Below are 16,899 nucleotides of genomic sequence, written 5' to 3'. Positions count from 1 at the left end.
GAGTGTGGATGGAGGACACTGCTGCACACACTGAGGAGCCCTTTGTGTGCCTGGGTGCCTGCTGCAGACACACAGTCCCTGCAGGAGGGACAGCAGCACTGTGTGCAGCTCACACACACACACAGTCCCTGCAGGAGGGACAGCAGAGTGTGTGCAGCTCACACACACACACAGTCCCTGCAGGAGGGACAGCAGAGTGTGTGCAGCTCACACACACACACACACAGAGTCCCTGCAGGAGGGACAGCAGCACTGTGTGCAGCTCACACACACACACAGACAGTCCCTGCAGGAGGGACAGCAGCACTGTGTGCAGCTCACACACACACACAGTCCCTGCAGGAGAGACAGCAGAGTGTGTGCAGCTCACACACACACAGAGTCCCTGCAGGAGGGACAGCAGAGTGTGGGCAGCTCACACACACACACAGTCCCTGCAGGAGAGACAGCAGAGTGTGTGCAGCTCACACACACACAGAGTCCCTGCAGGAGGGACAGCAGAGTGTGGGCAGCTCACACACACACACAGTCCCTGCAGGAGAGACAGCAGAGTGTGTGCAGCTCACACACACACAGAGTCCCTGCAGGAGGGACAGCAGAGTGTGGGCAGCTCACACACACACACAGTCCCTGCAGGAGAGACAGCAGAGTGTGTGCAGCTCACACACAGCAAAGCCTCTCTTCTCCAGGCCAGTGTGTGCAATGTGGATGGGTGTATGGACTCAGACAGGAATGTCCCTTATTCCTGGGCACATGAGTGTGTGCTAAGGAGAACTCTTCATATCTTATGACATAGGGGAAAGAAACTCCGGCTAATTAGTATTGTTAAGGAGGAATTATTTCAAACTCATTTTTTCATTACTGTCTTTGTAAAAGTGGAACTCCTGAGAAGAGACCAAGGACTGCAAAACCAGAGAGTGTTTTCCATGCTCCCACACATGTCCTTCAGGAGTGTGACAGTGAGAATGAGACACCTTTATTTCCATGGCTTTTCTTGGCAAGAGAGCTTGTTTTTTATTGACAGTTTTGTTAGAAGTCTGTTTTGTCAGAAGTCTGAGTGAGTTTGCATTCCTTGGTTTTCTGGAAGCTTTTTGTACTTTGGGAACTAAAAAATCTTAACCCTTAGAGGATCTATTTCATAGAACTTGCTCAGAATTCAGATATTTAATGATATTTAATACATGAAACAGCTGGTGATCTACAAATGAAAAGCTTGTGATGTTGTTGCCTGTCTCCTGTGTTAGGCAGTCCGTGCAGTCAGACCAGAAGTTTCATATTTTCAAATGGCATGGGGTTTTCTTTTTCCTATTTCAAGAGCACAGGAGGAAAAAAGAGACAATGGTGCCAATCCTATGGAGAAGTGGTTGGTTTTGACTCACTGCAGGAACTGTCTGTGGGAGAGGAAAATTGTTTGTTACCAGTTGTCCCACTTTGAGGTGCATTTTTAGGCATTTACTTGGATTTCTCCTGCATCCTGCTGCTGCTCTCTTTGAGCAGGAGGATCCATAAAACTCCCGCAGCTTCCTGAGCCACAGGCTCTCTCCCACACACCTCTGTCTATCACAGGTGAACTCTGTGAGGGGGAATGGGGAAGAAACAAGAGTGTTTATTCTTAATTTTCCATCTGGAGATCTTTATTGTTACTGCAAGCCATCCCAGGCACACAGAGCTCCCTGCAGACCCTGCTTGGTGGCTGCTGTCTCATGCGGTCTCATCAGGGGCAGGGATGATCCCTGTGGCCAGGGCTGGCCCTGGGTGGGTGTGTGAGACCTGGGCTCACAGCCTGGGTGATCAGCTGGGCACTTGTGCCTGCCCATGGCTGTCCCACTGACAGCTTGCTGTGCATGGATGTGAGAGCTGTGCTCTAGTCATTCACACCTACTGCGTGTGTTACATGCCAGCTGAGAACATGAAATTAGGTTGCTTTGATCATCTTAACACTTTGCTATTAAATTTAAAGCAGCACCCAGCCGTTCCAAGCAAATTCTTTTTGCCAAAATGTGGAAAATCTGCCTCAAGTGGTGCTTTGGATAGACAGATACTGCCTTAGCTCTGCCAGGGTTGGGGGACAGAGGCTTTGAGCAGCACAAAGTGGTGCTGGAGCTGTGCTCTTATCTGAGGGCTTGGCATTGTTCTTGAAGGACGAGACCTTGAGAATTGCAGGAGGGTCTGTAAATAATTGTTACCCAGAGCTGTGCCCACAGGTGATGAACTGGGCTTAACTCAGCAGTTATTGTGGGGTCTTCTCCAGTTTATAGTGCCCCCATATCTGTTGGGACTTTGAATTGGCTCGATTGGACAGCAGTTGGTGTGGATGATGTTTGTGCTGCTGGCCACACACCCCAGTCCTCCCCTGGGAGAGCAGGTGCTCAGAGCTCCATCAAAGGCCACAGCAAACCTGGGAAAGACCAAATGGATGTGGTGAGAATGGTGCTCAACTCCAGGGTGGCAGGCAGAGCTGGTCACTGCTCTTCTGCCAGCTGGGAATGCCTGGCCAGGCACCCCAGGTGTCCGAGGTCCCTCTGGGGTTATCACAGGCATGGACATCATCCTGGGGAGAGAGGGAGGAGGAGGAGGAGGGGCTCTTGCCTCTGGGGCCATGGTGCATTGGAGGCTGTGCTGAGGGACATGCACACAGTTCTGCATTGGGATACCAATGGGCTCCTAAGCATGACATGTAACACCAATTTGAGACAAAATCACCAACTTTTCACCAAGGAACACGTAATTTATACATGTTTGATAAATAGCTTCGTTATTTCATCGGCAGGGGTGTTTTTCTCATCCAGAAACAGAATCCAGATCTTCTGCCAGGCCTTTAGGCTACAGAAACCATAGGTAGTGCTTCCATGCATGTGTCTTGGGTTTCCCTGCACAGCATTTCCTGGTGCCACTGGCAGCCCTGCAGGCTGTCACTGTGCTGCCTGAAATGTCATTCACAGCTCCTGGGCTGTACAGCCTGGTCTGTGCCTTGGCTGTGCTCTCTGTGTTCCAGCCCCAGCTCTGTCAAGCTTTGGGGGAAAGTTTTATTCCTCCTTTTGCTTCTTTTCACATTAGTGTGTAAAATAGGATTAAGCTTACCCAACTCATAGGAATACTTCAAAATACCTTTTTTTAACTTATTTTGCTTTGAAAATGTAAAAGCTTTGAAAAGCACATGTGGTCTTTATTTTAAAAGTTTCAGTTTAATGTTAATTTCTGTGTTTTGTAATGTGTTGTTTACTCATATAGTTGGGTTTATGCACAGAGTTCTGTGTGAGTTGAGAGAAAATTATTTTAGGATCAAATGGAAATTATTCTTTTTTACAAGAGAAGAATTTTTTCCACAACACAGGGGACTGTCTTCGCTCCAGAGCTGCTACCTCTGTCCTGAGCAGCCATGCTTGAATTTTTCAGATTCAGAACAATTCTGGGGTAAGCTGGTGATTAGAGCAGAGGGGCAGAATGTTTCTGTGGCTGACCCTGATGTTGATTTCTCCCTCTGTAAGATGGCATTCATGACCTTTACTGATGACCACTGACAATTTATGGAGCCCTGTACCACAGACTCTGGGTAGAAGTAGCTGCAGAGGCAGGTAGTGAATGGCAGCAACAGATCCCTTGCTGTAGCCAGGTTCTCCAAGCAGCTCTGCTGGCTGGTGGAGCTGCCAGAGCTGCCTCCGTCCCGGAGGAGCCTCCTGTGCAGGCAGCTCTGTAGCTGACTGCCTTGTGCTGCCACCTGCACTCACCTTGTGCTGCGCTGCCAGCATCATGGTGGAGGGGATGTTGCCAAGCTGGGAGCACAGAAAAGGAGTGTCCTTGAGAGGGCAGCTGGGAATTAACGTGTGTTTGTGTTCCAGGGATGAGAGGAATCAGTCCATCATTGTCAGTGGGGAGTCTGGAGCTGGCAAGACTGTCTCTGCCAAGTATGCCATGCGGTACTTTGCCACGGTCAGTGGATCTGCCAGTGAAGCCAACGTTGAGGAGAAGGTCTTGGCCTCCAACCCCATCATGGAGGTAAGAGAGCTGCTGCCCCAAACCCCACCCTGCAGCTGCAGCCATTACTGGGACAAACATTCAATAGAGAGAGCAGTCCACACTTCTTAAAAATAAAATTAACATTTAGTGTTTAATCCATTTACAAGGAGTTGCTTTAGGCGTCATTTATGAAAGACTGAGAGAAGGTGGGAGGTAATGTTTCAATATTGCTAAAGTATTTCCCATAAAGTAATTTTAATGTGAACACTGCTTTGAGTCTCTTCAGCTTTGTAGCTGGTAGTTCCCAGACTGCTGGCCAAATGCAACTGGAGAAGACTGGTTTTGTGTGTATCCAAAGAGGATAAAGCTGTTGGTCTTACCCACCAAATATGTACATCACACAGTAGATTCCAGTCTGAAAGGAAGTAAAGCAAATGTTGAATTTCAGGAAATAAAATTTAAAAAGAGAGACTGAAGAAACAAAGTTGCATGGGATGCACACCATTTCTTTCAGAGGAAGAAAAACACATTGGAAGACATAATTTTGCTATAATTAGCTCAGACTCATGTTTCAGTTCTGGAAATTGTTGTAACCAACTGTAGTAAAGTCCCAAGGCTTTGGAGGGCAGGTGCTGGCAATAGACTTTGAGTCTATTCAGGGTCTCTGTTCTCTGGGAAACTCAGGAGACAATTCTGATGTCACAGCCAAGCAGAAAAGATTTCTTAGGCTTATCTGAATTGTTTCTCATGTCTTTGCCTAAATATGTAGATTCAAGTTGTGGCTGAAGTTAAGGAACTATGTTAAGGAATGATTCATCAGAGAGAAAGTCTTGGGGGAATTTCTGGAGGGAAGTAACTCTGTCCATAGGCACACACATACTCAGGCCTTGGTAGATGCTGGGCATCTCTGCAGTGTGGAAGATCATGAGTGAATAGAGTGCATGCAGTGAAATCTGAAATGCAAAATGCTGCCGTTGTTTTTTTCCTCAGGTATTTTAAAAAATGACCTGTGTTTTATTCCTCCTTTTCTCCTGGCATGAGGAGTTCATGATACTTAAACCATAGCTGCCCCATCACATTGTGTGTGTCTGTCACAAGGTAATGGTGCCTGGTTTGTGGTGCTGTGTGCTGTTTGGAAATTCCTTCTGTGGGCTAAAACAAGCTGTGCTGTGCTGGGCAGGGACTCATCCAAATGTCCAGCCATGGGAGGAAGCCAAGGAGCTGCAGCTGCCCCAGGGAGCAGTGGCAGTGGTGCAGGGTGAGCTGCCCCCAGGGAGCACCTTGTAGTGTGTGCAGGAGGGGCCACATCCCACCCAGGGCACACCTTGCAGTGCTGCAGGGATTGCAGGAGGTGCCACATCCCACACCTTGCAGTGCTGCAGTGTGTGCAGGAGGTGCCACATCCCACCCAGGGCACACCTTGCAGTGCTGCAGGGATTGCAGGAGGTGCCACATCCCACACCTTGCAGTGCTGCAGTGTGTGCAGGAGGTGCCACATCCCACCCAGGGCACACCTTGCAGTGCTGCAGGGATTGCAGGAGGTGCCACATCCCACACCTTGCAGTGCTGCAGGGATTGCAGGAGGTGCCACATCCCACACCTTGCAGTGCTGCAGGGATTGCAGGAGGGGCCACATCCCACACCTTGCAGTGCTGCAGGGATTGCAGGAGGGGCCACATCCCACCCAGTGAACCCCTTGCAGTGCTGCAGGGATTGCAGGAGGTGGCACATCCCACCCAGGGCACACCTTGCAGTGCTGCAGGGATTGCAGGAGGGGCCACATCCCACCCAGGGCCACGCTGACCCCTGTGTGTGGCTGATGGGAGCAGGTGCTGAGACCCCCCCTCGCCTGGCCTGGCCAGCCCAGCAGTGGCACCAGCTGTGCTCACATCAGCCTGCAGTGACAACCCTGTGAAACACAAGCTCTGCAGGTTTCCCTGCACCCCTTTTTCTGTTTGGTCTCAAAGTCTAAAGCAAACATCCTGCTCTCAGCCCTTGGGCCCCACCTCCCAGTCAGTGGCCATCAGCTCACCACTAATTATCTGAATTAATTTCCAAAAGCAAGGAGGTTTAAACTGAGGGCTGAAAGAGCTTCTCATCTATACCTTTTTTCATTCACTAAAAATCAGTGGTAGTGCTTTATTTTTATTTTCTAGGGATAACAATTTTGTGAACATGGGTATATCTAAGTATATATTTCAGTTGCTTTAAAGATTATTGTAATTGGACAAAAGTTATCTGTTTGACTTCCAACACTTGAACTTTAAATTGCCTTTAGAGTGAGTGTTGTAAAATTTGATGTTGAGACAGACTCTTGTGATAGCATAATTAATGTTTTGAATTCTTCAGTTGATTAATCAGTAGAAACACAAATTAACCCATGTATTTGACGAAGAAAATGAGTGCTTCATTTTAGAAACTAGAAACTCCTCATTTGCTGAGCTGATTGTAAAATCTTAGGAGCAGAAGGTCATTTAATTTTTAAATTTCTATTTGGACGACCTAAACATCAGTGTTTTATGAACTACCATCGCATTATCTTAGCCTACTAAATACTCAGTAATGTCAAGAGTTAACTGTACATTTCTAGCAACTATTTAAGTGACTACTTTTGTAGTCAATAGCTATATACAGTTTTTCTATTGCAAATGTGGAAATCAGTAAGTCTTAAAACATCTTTATGTGTCATTTCCTGCCTCTCATTCTTTGTTACCCTCTGTAGCTATGCAAATAGTACAGCTTTGTATGTATTCAGGCAAGCAATCTGATAATCCCAAAGACTTTGTTTTTATCAGTAATACCTTTCAAAGGAATAATTGGTTTCTGAAATATTATAGTATTATATTGCAACAACAAAGTATGTCACAGTAGCAATCATTTTCTTCTTTCAAAAAAACTCAAGAGTGCAGTTAGAGTACATTCACTTTGTAGAGTACATCCAGTTTGAATGAATTTGGTGTTTCTTAGAAGTGCAGAGATGCAGTTTGTTCCTAGATCCTTTCCAGCAGCTGTCCATCTGATGCCCACTTTGCCATGTGCCCTGCTGGGTGTCCGTGCTGCTGCTGCTGCTCTCGTGGGGTTTCTGGCACTCCAATCCCCCTTGCCAGGCTGTCCCAGCTGGCACTGACCCATTCACTGCCTCCTGCTTGCAGGTTTGGGGTACTCAGCAGTGCTGCTTGCTCTCATTTGTTTTTCTCAAGTTTATTTCAGTACAGAGCTCCAGTGGATGGCTGTGTGGACACAGATACAGTGGTGCACTTGGGGCTTAGTAACACACACACAGTGCCCTGTGATGAGGGGCAGTGTGCTGCATCTCAGACATTCCAAACGCCATTCCTTTTGATACAGGGATACCTTTAGGAATTTTTTAGAAGGTGAATTGCTATATGATGTACAAAACATGATCTGATTGAGAGGACAAAATGCTTTTGTTTGGAGTTCAGTGTGTTGTGATTTGCATGCCTTGAATTCTGATGTGTCCAGCTGGTACCTGCTGTGGGGTGAACCCCGGTGCTGATGAGGTAAGGCAGAATTGCACCATGTAGGATCCACAGTCATTATTGCCCTGGGCACTCCAGGACATGTAATACAGAGGAAATGCACAAGGAATTGTTTGTTGTGTGTGGAGCTGTATTGAATTAATCTGAGAAAGTTCAGATGATGCAGGGCAGCATCCAGGGCTGTCTCTGGGGCAGTAACCAGGCTGCTGTGGAAGGGGTTCAGTTTCACATGACATGAGTGTGTGCACATTAATTTTTAGATTATGCTTAGGCACACAGTAAATATTTTTAAATGTTATGTTTGCAGAAATAGTTTGGAAATGTGGTGATAAGAGAGTAATAGCAATGATAACTGTTAGCCAGGCAGAACAGAGTGGGCTGTGGGTTTGTAATAGGGAGACTTGCAAAAGTTGCAAGTACTATAGATGTATGTGTACACCTACACATATAAATATATCCAGGTGAAATAATTCTTACAGTTTTACTGTCTTTGAAAGAAGTCTTTGTGTATTTGAGCTTTCTGTTAGACTCTTTATTTCCTTTTGAATGACTTCAAAGAACAATAAAGGATTTTTAGCTGTAGAATTAGATTATGTGGAAGTGAATTGCTAGGAGTATCAGCTCCAGTCTTGCATTAATGAAATAACTGTATTTTGATGTAACTTATTGACCAGGCAGAGACCATTCTTCATTAGATGTTTAACAATTTTTAAACCAGGACACAATTAATGTTGTTAGGTGTTTATGAGCCGTGTGGGTGATTAAATAGATGTGATAATTTCTACAAGCTGTTTAACCTTTACAATATTCCCTTTTTCCAGTCTATTGGAAATGCCAAAACTACCAGGAATGACAACAGCAGTCGCTTTGGTAAATACATTGAGATTGGTTTTGATAAAAGATATCGAATCATTGGTGCTAACATGAGAACTTACCTCCTGGAAAAGTCCAGAGTGGTGTTTCAGGTAAGTCTGATATAATCTCTTCATTTTGTTATGTCATACTTGAACCAGTCCAGTGCTCCACATTTCTCTCCATCTTTGCCCACCTCACAGTCTAGAGCTCAGTAAAAATGGACTTGTCCTTGACTGGCTGCCTAAAGATATAAAAATAATAATTATGGTTTGTACCATGTGGGGATGTTACTTGAAGAGCTGTTGTATGTTTTAGAAGAGACAGTTATAGCACATGGTTTAGCTGGAAGAGAGTATTTTTCATTTCATTTGGTTTGGAGGTATGGAATTTGGAGTGCTTAATTCAGAATTACGGTGTTGCTCATGAGTCATCACCTTCTGAGCTGTGTTTGTCCTTCATTTTATAGTTCAAACTTTGCCTTGGGAAGGAGGATACTTCCTTTTACCAGATTACTATAAATGCTGAGGCAAATAAGTGTTAGTTATTTTTGGAAAATGAAAAACTTCTGAGTATGATCATTTATTTCACTCACCTGCAGAATCCTGATCTATAACTAATAGTAATCTTCAGTTCTGAAAAGTGAAATCATACTTTTTTTTTTAAATGAAAATGTCTGCATGCTTCTTGCTGTTGAAAATGGATTAAATTAACGAAGAAGGAAGGAGATAGATGCTGATTCATCTTCCTTTTTTCCTGTCTTCCGTGCTCTTAATGTATTGCTAGAGAAAGCATTTTACGTAGTAATTCAGCTCTGCTCGTGGTTGTTTCTGCTACTTGTTAAGTGGTGAAAAATAACAAATTCCTTTCTTTTTAAAGGCAGAAGAGGAGAGAAATTACCACATCTTTTACCAGCTTTGTGCCTCTGCAGCATTGCCTGAGTTTAAAACTCTACGATTAGGTATGACATTCACATTGCTGTGTTGTGTGATTGTGGGGACAGCAGCATCTCTGAGCTTTCTGAGCCAAAGACCCAAAAGAACAATTGCTGGCTTTTAAATTCTAAACTTTTAAACCTTTAAGTACAAAAATGTATTGAGAATAACTAAAATTATAGACCTTGAACTCTGTGGTTTTCTGAAAGAACAAAAGTAACAGATTCGTTTATTCAGCAGACTCTAAAACACTGTAGTTGCAATCAATAGGACTTACTATGTCCTGGAGGGTGAAATTCTTTTCTCTTAGTTCTTTAAAACCCTTTTTCTGTTGTTCCAGCCACTAGAGAATTTTACCCTTTCTGGTATAAGTGTCTGAAAAGCTTATTTTGCATCTGCCTACTTTTACTTGGGCTGTTAGCAACAATTACTTTACAATCTCTGCTAAGATGGTGATCAAAAAGCAGATGAGGTAAATTTTTATTTTTTCAAATTAAAATGTTGATAGAAGAAAGGTTTCTAATTTGACAGGAGTTGATGCTTTGTAAAAGAAAAGTGTGATGATGACCTTAGACAATCATGTCGTCATTTTAAAAAATCAGTATAAATTGCAGTGCTTCAGTATATTTTAAAAAGTCAGTTTCATAGTAGGAAAGCTGCACAGCCTGTGCTGGTTTCTGAAATGCTGTTCTGGTTTTAGAGTGTTTCTCTGCTCTTCTGCACCACCCTGGCACATTTAGGATTCGCATCTGCTAACACAGGAAAGAAAGGAACTGATGTAATTATAACTGAAGAAACCATTTAGCAGACTTCTCTTTCAGCATTCTTGGAACCTTAGCTGATCAGAAGAAAAGGAGTCTGTTAGTGCAGCTGGGAGCATGAAACCATAGGAATTTACCCAGGAGAGCTGCTGGTCTCCCAGTGCAGCCCAGTGCTGTCCCCAGAGCAATATGAAGCTCTCTCTGCTCCAACCTCGACTTCTCAGCCTGAATGGAGCACAGACACTCATAAGGCTGAGCCAGGCCATAAATTAGAAAAGAGAAGGAAATGGGCAGAATATAATATCCTGATGTAGTAATAGCATGGTAATATCTGTCACATAATTCCAAAATGCTGCTGCTCTCAGCTCTGGGGCTGCTGTGTAGGCGGTTGGCTCAGGCTTGGAGAGCAACTGCTTCCAAAGTGATTATTCCATAATTGTGCAAGTCTGAACCAAGGTTAGGTAGAGAATATGCTTGAGGGCCTACTGTGGGAACCAGGTAGCTTAAAGAATACTGACTTGCACAGTTAGATCTTGAAAAAAATGCTCTTTAGAATAAGTGGGCCAGAAGGTGAAAATGTACATATGTCAGATCATGGACTCTGCCAAGAGCAACTGAATCATGATACAGCTTTACAGATGTGCTGTGAATTTCTGCATCAGTGTGTGTAAAATATGTATTTTTTATTATTACAGGGAATGCAGATTACTTTCACTATACGAAGCAAGGTGGAAGCCCTGTGATTGATGGTGTTGATGATGCTAAGGAGATGATGAACACCAGGCAGGCCTGCACTTTGTTAGGTAATTGGTAAATCACAGTCATATCCTAAATCTGATACACTAGCAAGTGTTTTCTGTATTATTTGTGTATGTTATTTTCATACTCTGTTGTGTTTAAAACCAGGAGAGTTGGATAAACTTTGGGACTGAGATACTTGTATTGCATGGAGAAGATATTTATAGAAAATATTGTAGTATAAATCTAAGAGGAGGGCACATTATCCACATAAATGGTGGATTCCCTTGGTGTAACATATACAGTGCTGGAGGTCACTGACAAAGCACTTTGAAACAGCAAATTAAGTGATTCATTTTAATGGAGTTTTGTTTCATCTGGTTGTAAAACATTTTTTGATAAAGTGGAGCCAATTAGCACTGTCAAACGTCAAAGTCACACACAGCAGTCACTGTTCTTTCCTTAACTAATTTTTCCATCAACTGCAGCTCTCTCCATTCAAACCATTTTATTCATCCTTTTCCAGGGATTAGTGACTCCTACCAGATGGGAATTTTTCGAATCCTTGCTGGCATCCTTCACCTGGGCAACGTAGAGTTTGCATCTCGGGATTCTGACAGCTGCACTGTTCCTGTGAGTAGCAGATCAGCTGAAGGGCATGGTGTGCACTCTGACAGCTCTGCCTTCTGCTTGTTTGCAGGGACCTCTTCTGAAAAAGAGTGAAATGGAAATGGGTTTATTTCTAATTTGCTAACATTTTCACTGTTTTTTGCAGATAGATTCAACTCTCCTCAGTTCAGAGGCTTTAGACAGTACTCTCTCCATTATAACATAGGTATACAATTATAGCTGTAGTTGATGTGCCCTAGAAAAGTCTAGTAGGCAGGCTAGCTTTGAAGTCCTGAGCAGGTGTCTAGATCTTTATATTCCTGCATGAATATCTTCCCTGCACACAGTAAGTGCTCTGCCAGATGGGTTTTTTTTTGGTATGAAGTGCCAGAATGCCCTAAATAATTGCAAAATAAATGCCTCTGGGGTTCTTAGACATGAGCATAGGATATACAGATATGATTTGTGTGACTCATCTAAGTGTCATGGTTTTATCAGTTCTTTTTTGCCTTGGAGATCAACAACAAGGACTGAATAGTTTGATCTGGAAAACCCTCCTCATTGGTGAGGGCCCATGCATATTCTGAAGATGAGAAACAAAACAGTTCTGGTCTCTTCTTTGGAATCAGAGGGAGCAGTTTCTCCTTCTGCCTCTCTATGAATGTTTACTGCTGGCCTGCATAGCCTTCAACTTTCTCTCTTTTGCAATAGCAGCCACACTCAGAGTTTTTTTCTTTTCTCACTGTCAGTCCCTTTCTCAGGAATCTGCAGTGGCAGTTTCTGGAGCTGAGACAGCAGCAGGTCCTTTGTGGGTGATTGGTGTTCCTGCCCTGACACCACCTGCCCGTGGGGTCTCACAGCTGCTTTGGAACCACAGCAGTAGTCAGGCTCCTTGGTGTCTTATGAAGGTTTTTCACTACACAGAAAGCTCATTAAATGATAACAGGTAGAAAGCTGATGAGCCCCAGGACATGAGGAGCTTGCCTGTGTTGTGATGGTATCTCCAGTGCAGGAATCCCACTGGCTGAGCTGGTGAAAAGCTGCAGGTTCCTGTGCAGCCCTGTCCTGGCCTGACAACACCTGGCAGGCAGTGGTGGATGTTGCTCAGGGGCACCATTACCTGGGCTGTGCTGTTCCCTGTCACTGCCCTGTCACCGCAGAGCCCTGGCCATGCACACTGCTCTGCTGGGAGGCACTGCTGGCATGGAGCAGAGTGCTCAGCAAAGGGCTCCCTATGCTGCTGAGGCAATAAATTAGTTTGTTTAATGTCAGCTTGAGCAACCCTAATGTGACACTCTTTTGTGCAGTGTTCATAAGTATTATTACTTTATTATTGTCCTCCAAGCCAGTAAAACATGCTCAGTTAATTGGATTTTGGAGGTGTAGCTGCATGGGGCCTGTATGCTGTAAGAAGTAGGAAAAGCCCCAGAGAAGTCACAAGGATGTGGAAATATTTAAAGCTGATGTACCCTGAAGCTGTAGGACGTGTGGTGACAGTCCTCTGCCATCTGTCCTTGTCAAGACAGTGCTTGTCAGTGTGCTGCTGAGCCACCAGGTGCAACGGGAGCGTGATGAGCAAGTGCTGTTAGGGGAGCTCCTGAGGAGGAAAGACCTGTCTGTCCTCCTTGATGTCTAGTGATCAGTTTGCATGTTAGCCACTAAGTGTGGTATCTTATGGAGTGGTAAATGCACTGCACTGATCTTTGTGCAGAAACCTTATATACTCGTCTCAACATCCAAGCCTTGTGGTTGGTTTTGCTCAGTTAAACAAAGCTCAGGTTTTTTCTCTTGTACAGTTCAATTTGAGAGCTAGAGAATATCATTAGTGTGCTGCAATCTCTTAGTGTTTGTCTTCAGGATTCACTGAGAAAACACTTTAAGTGCTGAGACCAGAGCACTGAAGCCCTTCCACACTTGTTTCTTGGCTCAGGCTGTGTTGCCTTCTTGCCCATCCCTCCCTGCCACAGCTCTATGTGAGCAGTCTAGAGCCCTCTCAGGAGCTCTGGCCATTTGGCCTGACACAGCCATAAGAATTCAAAATACCAAGTCCACCAACAAAGCCAGATGATTCATTTTTGTGAAGCTTGCAGGTTCCCTGTGTGAAGCCTTTTGGTGAGCACAGGTATAGTACAATAAATGCCTTTGAGGAAGATTATTCACTGATTCATTTCAGCAATGTGAATGGGCTAAGTGAGCAGGGAACTTGCTATGTTTTAAAGGAGGAAGAGCTGAGGAAGCTGCTGTTGCTGCTTACTGTGGGATCACTGCAGGCAGGCAGTTCTGTTGGCATGATTGTATATTTGCTGTGGGTAATACTGTTTCAATATCTAATGAGCCTGTTTTTATTAGCCCAAGCATGAGCCCCTCACCATCTTCTGTGACCTCATGGGTGTGGAGTATGAGGAGATGGCCCACTGGCTTTGCCATAGGAAGCTCGCCACTGCCACTGAAACTTACATCAAGCCAATTTCCAAACTTCACGCCATCAATGCCAGAGATGCGCTTGCCAAACATATCTATGCTAACCTCTTCAACTGGATTGTAGATCATGTGAACAAAGCCCTTCATGCCGCCGTAAAACAGCATTCTTTCATCGGGGTGTTGGACATCTATGGGTGAGTTTTTGTCAGAGATATGACACTTACGTGATTATCTGACTGCAAAGCATCCTTGTCTTTATCATCTTTACATCCACTGCATGGATTACACAAAAAACCCCCAAACCTTAGCAGCTGCTTATTCCAGCTGAAGGAAGTAGGTGTTTAGTTTTGACACACTAAGATCTTTGTCATGACTTCAACGTTTATAGGGGGATTTCAGATTTTTTGCTGTTGGTAGTTTATTTATCTGTTGCATTGGGAAAGTTATAAGGCAATTTTCATGTCAGGTTCCTCCAAGGTGGCACTTACAAAGATAACTAATGTGCTCTCCAGGAGCATCAGTCCTTTCCCTGATTCCTCATCCCTGCCTAGAGAGGGAGCATCACTAAAGTGCCTATGTAGTGCAGTTTGCCATTTCTTTTCTTGCTTGACCCATGTTATTTGTGCCTGGAATAATTCAATGAATTTGCCTGGAGGGAGGGAATTTAAAATTTTGGGGTAATTTTATCTTTTTTCCTTTTAGTACACCAGTAATTCTGAGTGTATTCATATTTCAGATTTGAAACATTCGAAATCAACAGCTTTGAACAGTTCTGTATCAACTATGCCAATGAAAAACTGCAGCAGCAGTTCAATATGGTAAGTAGGAAGTGACTGGCATTTCCTCTTCCCTTTCCCCTCATCCAAGTCCATTCTGCTAATTGGCTCCCCAGTGGTTAGGATGAATTCCTTCAGTCTATTAAGCAGCTGTCCTGGCCGTGGGCTTTGAGGGATGGGGGAAGATCGACTATCTCCTCGAAATAGATTTTATGACTAACTGCTGCTCTGGGACTATTTGAAATTCTGATCACAGTAACAATTATAAGGCAGAAGCAGTGCTTGGCAATTAAGACCCTGAGATTACCTGTCAGGGAGAGCACAGTGTGGATGGAGTTGGAGTGAGAGGTGTGTCCATAACCCCGGGAGCCCCTGGAGGGGCAGAGCAGAGCGCAGCTTCACTGCCGGAGCTTCGCCGCCCGCGCTCCCTCCCCGCTGTTCCTTTTTGGGGTTTTGGCTGATGCTGAAGGTGATGAATGACGTGTGGCAGGAGGCGGCTCTTCCCCCTCCTCCAGAGAGATCACGATTCTCTCCTCAGCCTCAGTGACGTTTGCAGTTACATCTCTTACCTGCATCATGATCAGGCGAGTTATTTCTGCCAGGCCTGTTGCTAGGCTCTGCCGCAGCACTGGGGTAGCTCTGAGCTCTGGTTATGATCCTGGCCGTGTGGCAGTGTGTGCTCCCAGGGCCAGATCCCCTGTGCCATGGTTCATCCCAGCGTGTCAGGGAGTTCTGGAGCAGAACTCCAGCCCTGGCATGCCCTTTCCGTGTGGGTAGTGCCATGGCTGGCTTCAGTTCCGTGAGTGGGATGTCGTAACTGCTAGGCACAGGGCGTCTTGGAGTTTTCTCAGCTTACAGCAAAATCTAGTTGCTGTAAGAGCTCTAATGGTTCTCTTCTTCAGTGAAGATAACTGTGCCCCTGTTCCCTTCCCTCTCATGCCATTGCTGTAAGCACCTGCCTCATGAAGGAGGGGCTGACAGGGTTGTTGTGTTGGTGTCTGCCAAGCTCCTGAACCCATGGACCTGTTGGGCTGCCATGCAGGCACACAGGGGGAGGTTGCTTTGAATTAAAACCTTGTGGCTGGTGGCAGCCAGCAAACCATCATGTGCTGCCTGGAGCAGCCTGAGCCTGGCTGAGGAGAGGCCATTTGGGAACTACCTGACCGCCCTGCCTGGTGCCCACCACACACAGGGAAAATCAGGTCTGATGGCATTTCTCACCACCTAATTGCTGGTTCGTTCACAGTGAAAAAACAAGTTTCTGTTTCCTTACAGATCTGGGGTTGGATCTGACTTGCCAGTAGAGTGCTGCCAGGTGCAGGGTGGGAATGGCTCCCACGGGCGCGGTTCGGGAGCGCAGTGCTGGGGAGGATGGTGTTAAGCTAATGAAATAAAGGCATAAACAGCTTTGTCAGGGTAGCTCTCTGCTGCCTTGCAGACAGACTGGGGAACTGTGAGGTGTTTGTGGGCTGTGCACTGAGCTCGGGGCAGCTGGGGCTGGCACCCCAGTTCAGGTGTTGTGGCACCCCCAGATTCTGCCCGTGCTGCTGGGGGCACTCCCAGCACACATTCACCTGGCACAGCAACATTCAGTGTGCAGAAAAATGTAGGTGGGGGATGAAACATCATCAAAAATAACTGGAGTCAGCAGTCTTTTTTGGTTTTTCAAAGTGCTTGTTCTATGAAGACCACGGTTTGCCTGTTTAATATCTTATTCTGTTTTTTCCTGAAGTTTTAATTCATCTTGTACGCACATTTCATTACAGCTGTGCAGGTTGTTTGTGATAATATTTTTGAATAAATACTACATGGTTACTGATCTTCGTACCAGATAAATCTGTCACAGAATTTTCCTTAAAGGATTTCTAGTTCTAATGCTCCTTCAGCTTTTGCTGAAGAGTAAATTTTAATGCAGTGCGTCACATTAGAAAAAAAATCAGCAGCCATTTAAGAGGAAATAAAGCTCTGTTATTTTACAAGGAAACACAAAAGTATTTATAGTGAAACTTTGCTTGAAATAGAGCAGTGTTTATAATTTCCAAATCATAAAAGCATGGCACATCTCACTTTATAGGTTGCTGTTCCAGCACTTAAATGTTTTCTGAGTTTTGTGTTGGTTTTTATAAGAGAAAAGAGCTTATAGTAATAGTGGGACAATATAGTAAAAAGATAGGATATTTGCAGAGAATATGGAGTGCTTTAATTTAGACTTTTGTTTTTAGGCCAGGTAAAAAAGTTAATTTATTTTTCATACACTTGTTAAAGAGTTTATTCAGTTGAACTAGTGTGTCACTTGACAGCCTGGATTAATGTGCCAAGATGAATCCAGCTGAGAGTTCAATGTATTTAT

At 44.7% G+C, this 16,899-nt stretch overlaps 1 protein-coding gene across 1 annotated transcript in view; it reads left to right on the top strand.

The window, feature by feature from the left end:
• MYO5A (myosin VA) overlaps nt 1-16,899 on the top strand; it is a 79,419-nt gene that overhangs the window by 19,296 nt on the left and 43,224 nt on the right. Inside the window, 7 exon segments of the mRNA XM_031055852.1 lie at nt 3,840-3,996; nt 8,279-8,422; nt 9,189-9,270; nt 10,701-10,808; nt 11,270-11,376; nt 13,702-13,967; nt 14,510-14,591. Coding sequence (XP_030911712.1) covers nt 3,840-3,996; nt 8,279-8,422; nt 9,189-9,270; nt 10,701-10,808; nt 11,270-11,376; nt 13,702-13,967; nt 14,510-14,591 — 946 coding nt within the window.

Source organism: Geospiza fortis, unplaced genomic scaffold (assembly GCF_000277835.1).
Source record: "Geospiza fortis unplaced genomic scaffold, GeoFor_1.0 scaffold171, whole genome shotgun sequence".
NCBI lineage: Eukaryota > Metazoa > Chordata > Aves > Passeriformes > Thraupidae > Geospiza > Geospiza fortis.
The sequence above is the reverse complement of the archived record's forward strand: the minus strand, read 5'-3'. Positions and strand labels throughout refer to the sequence as shown.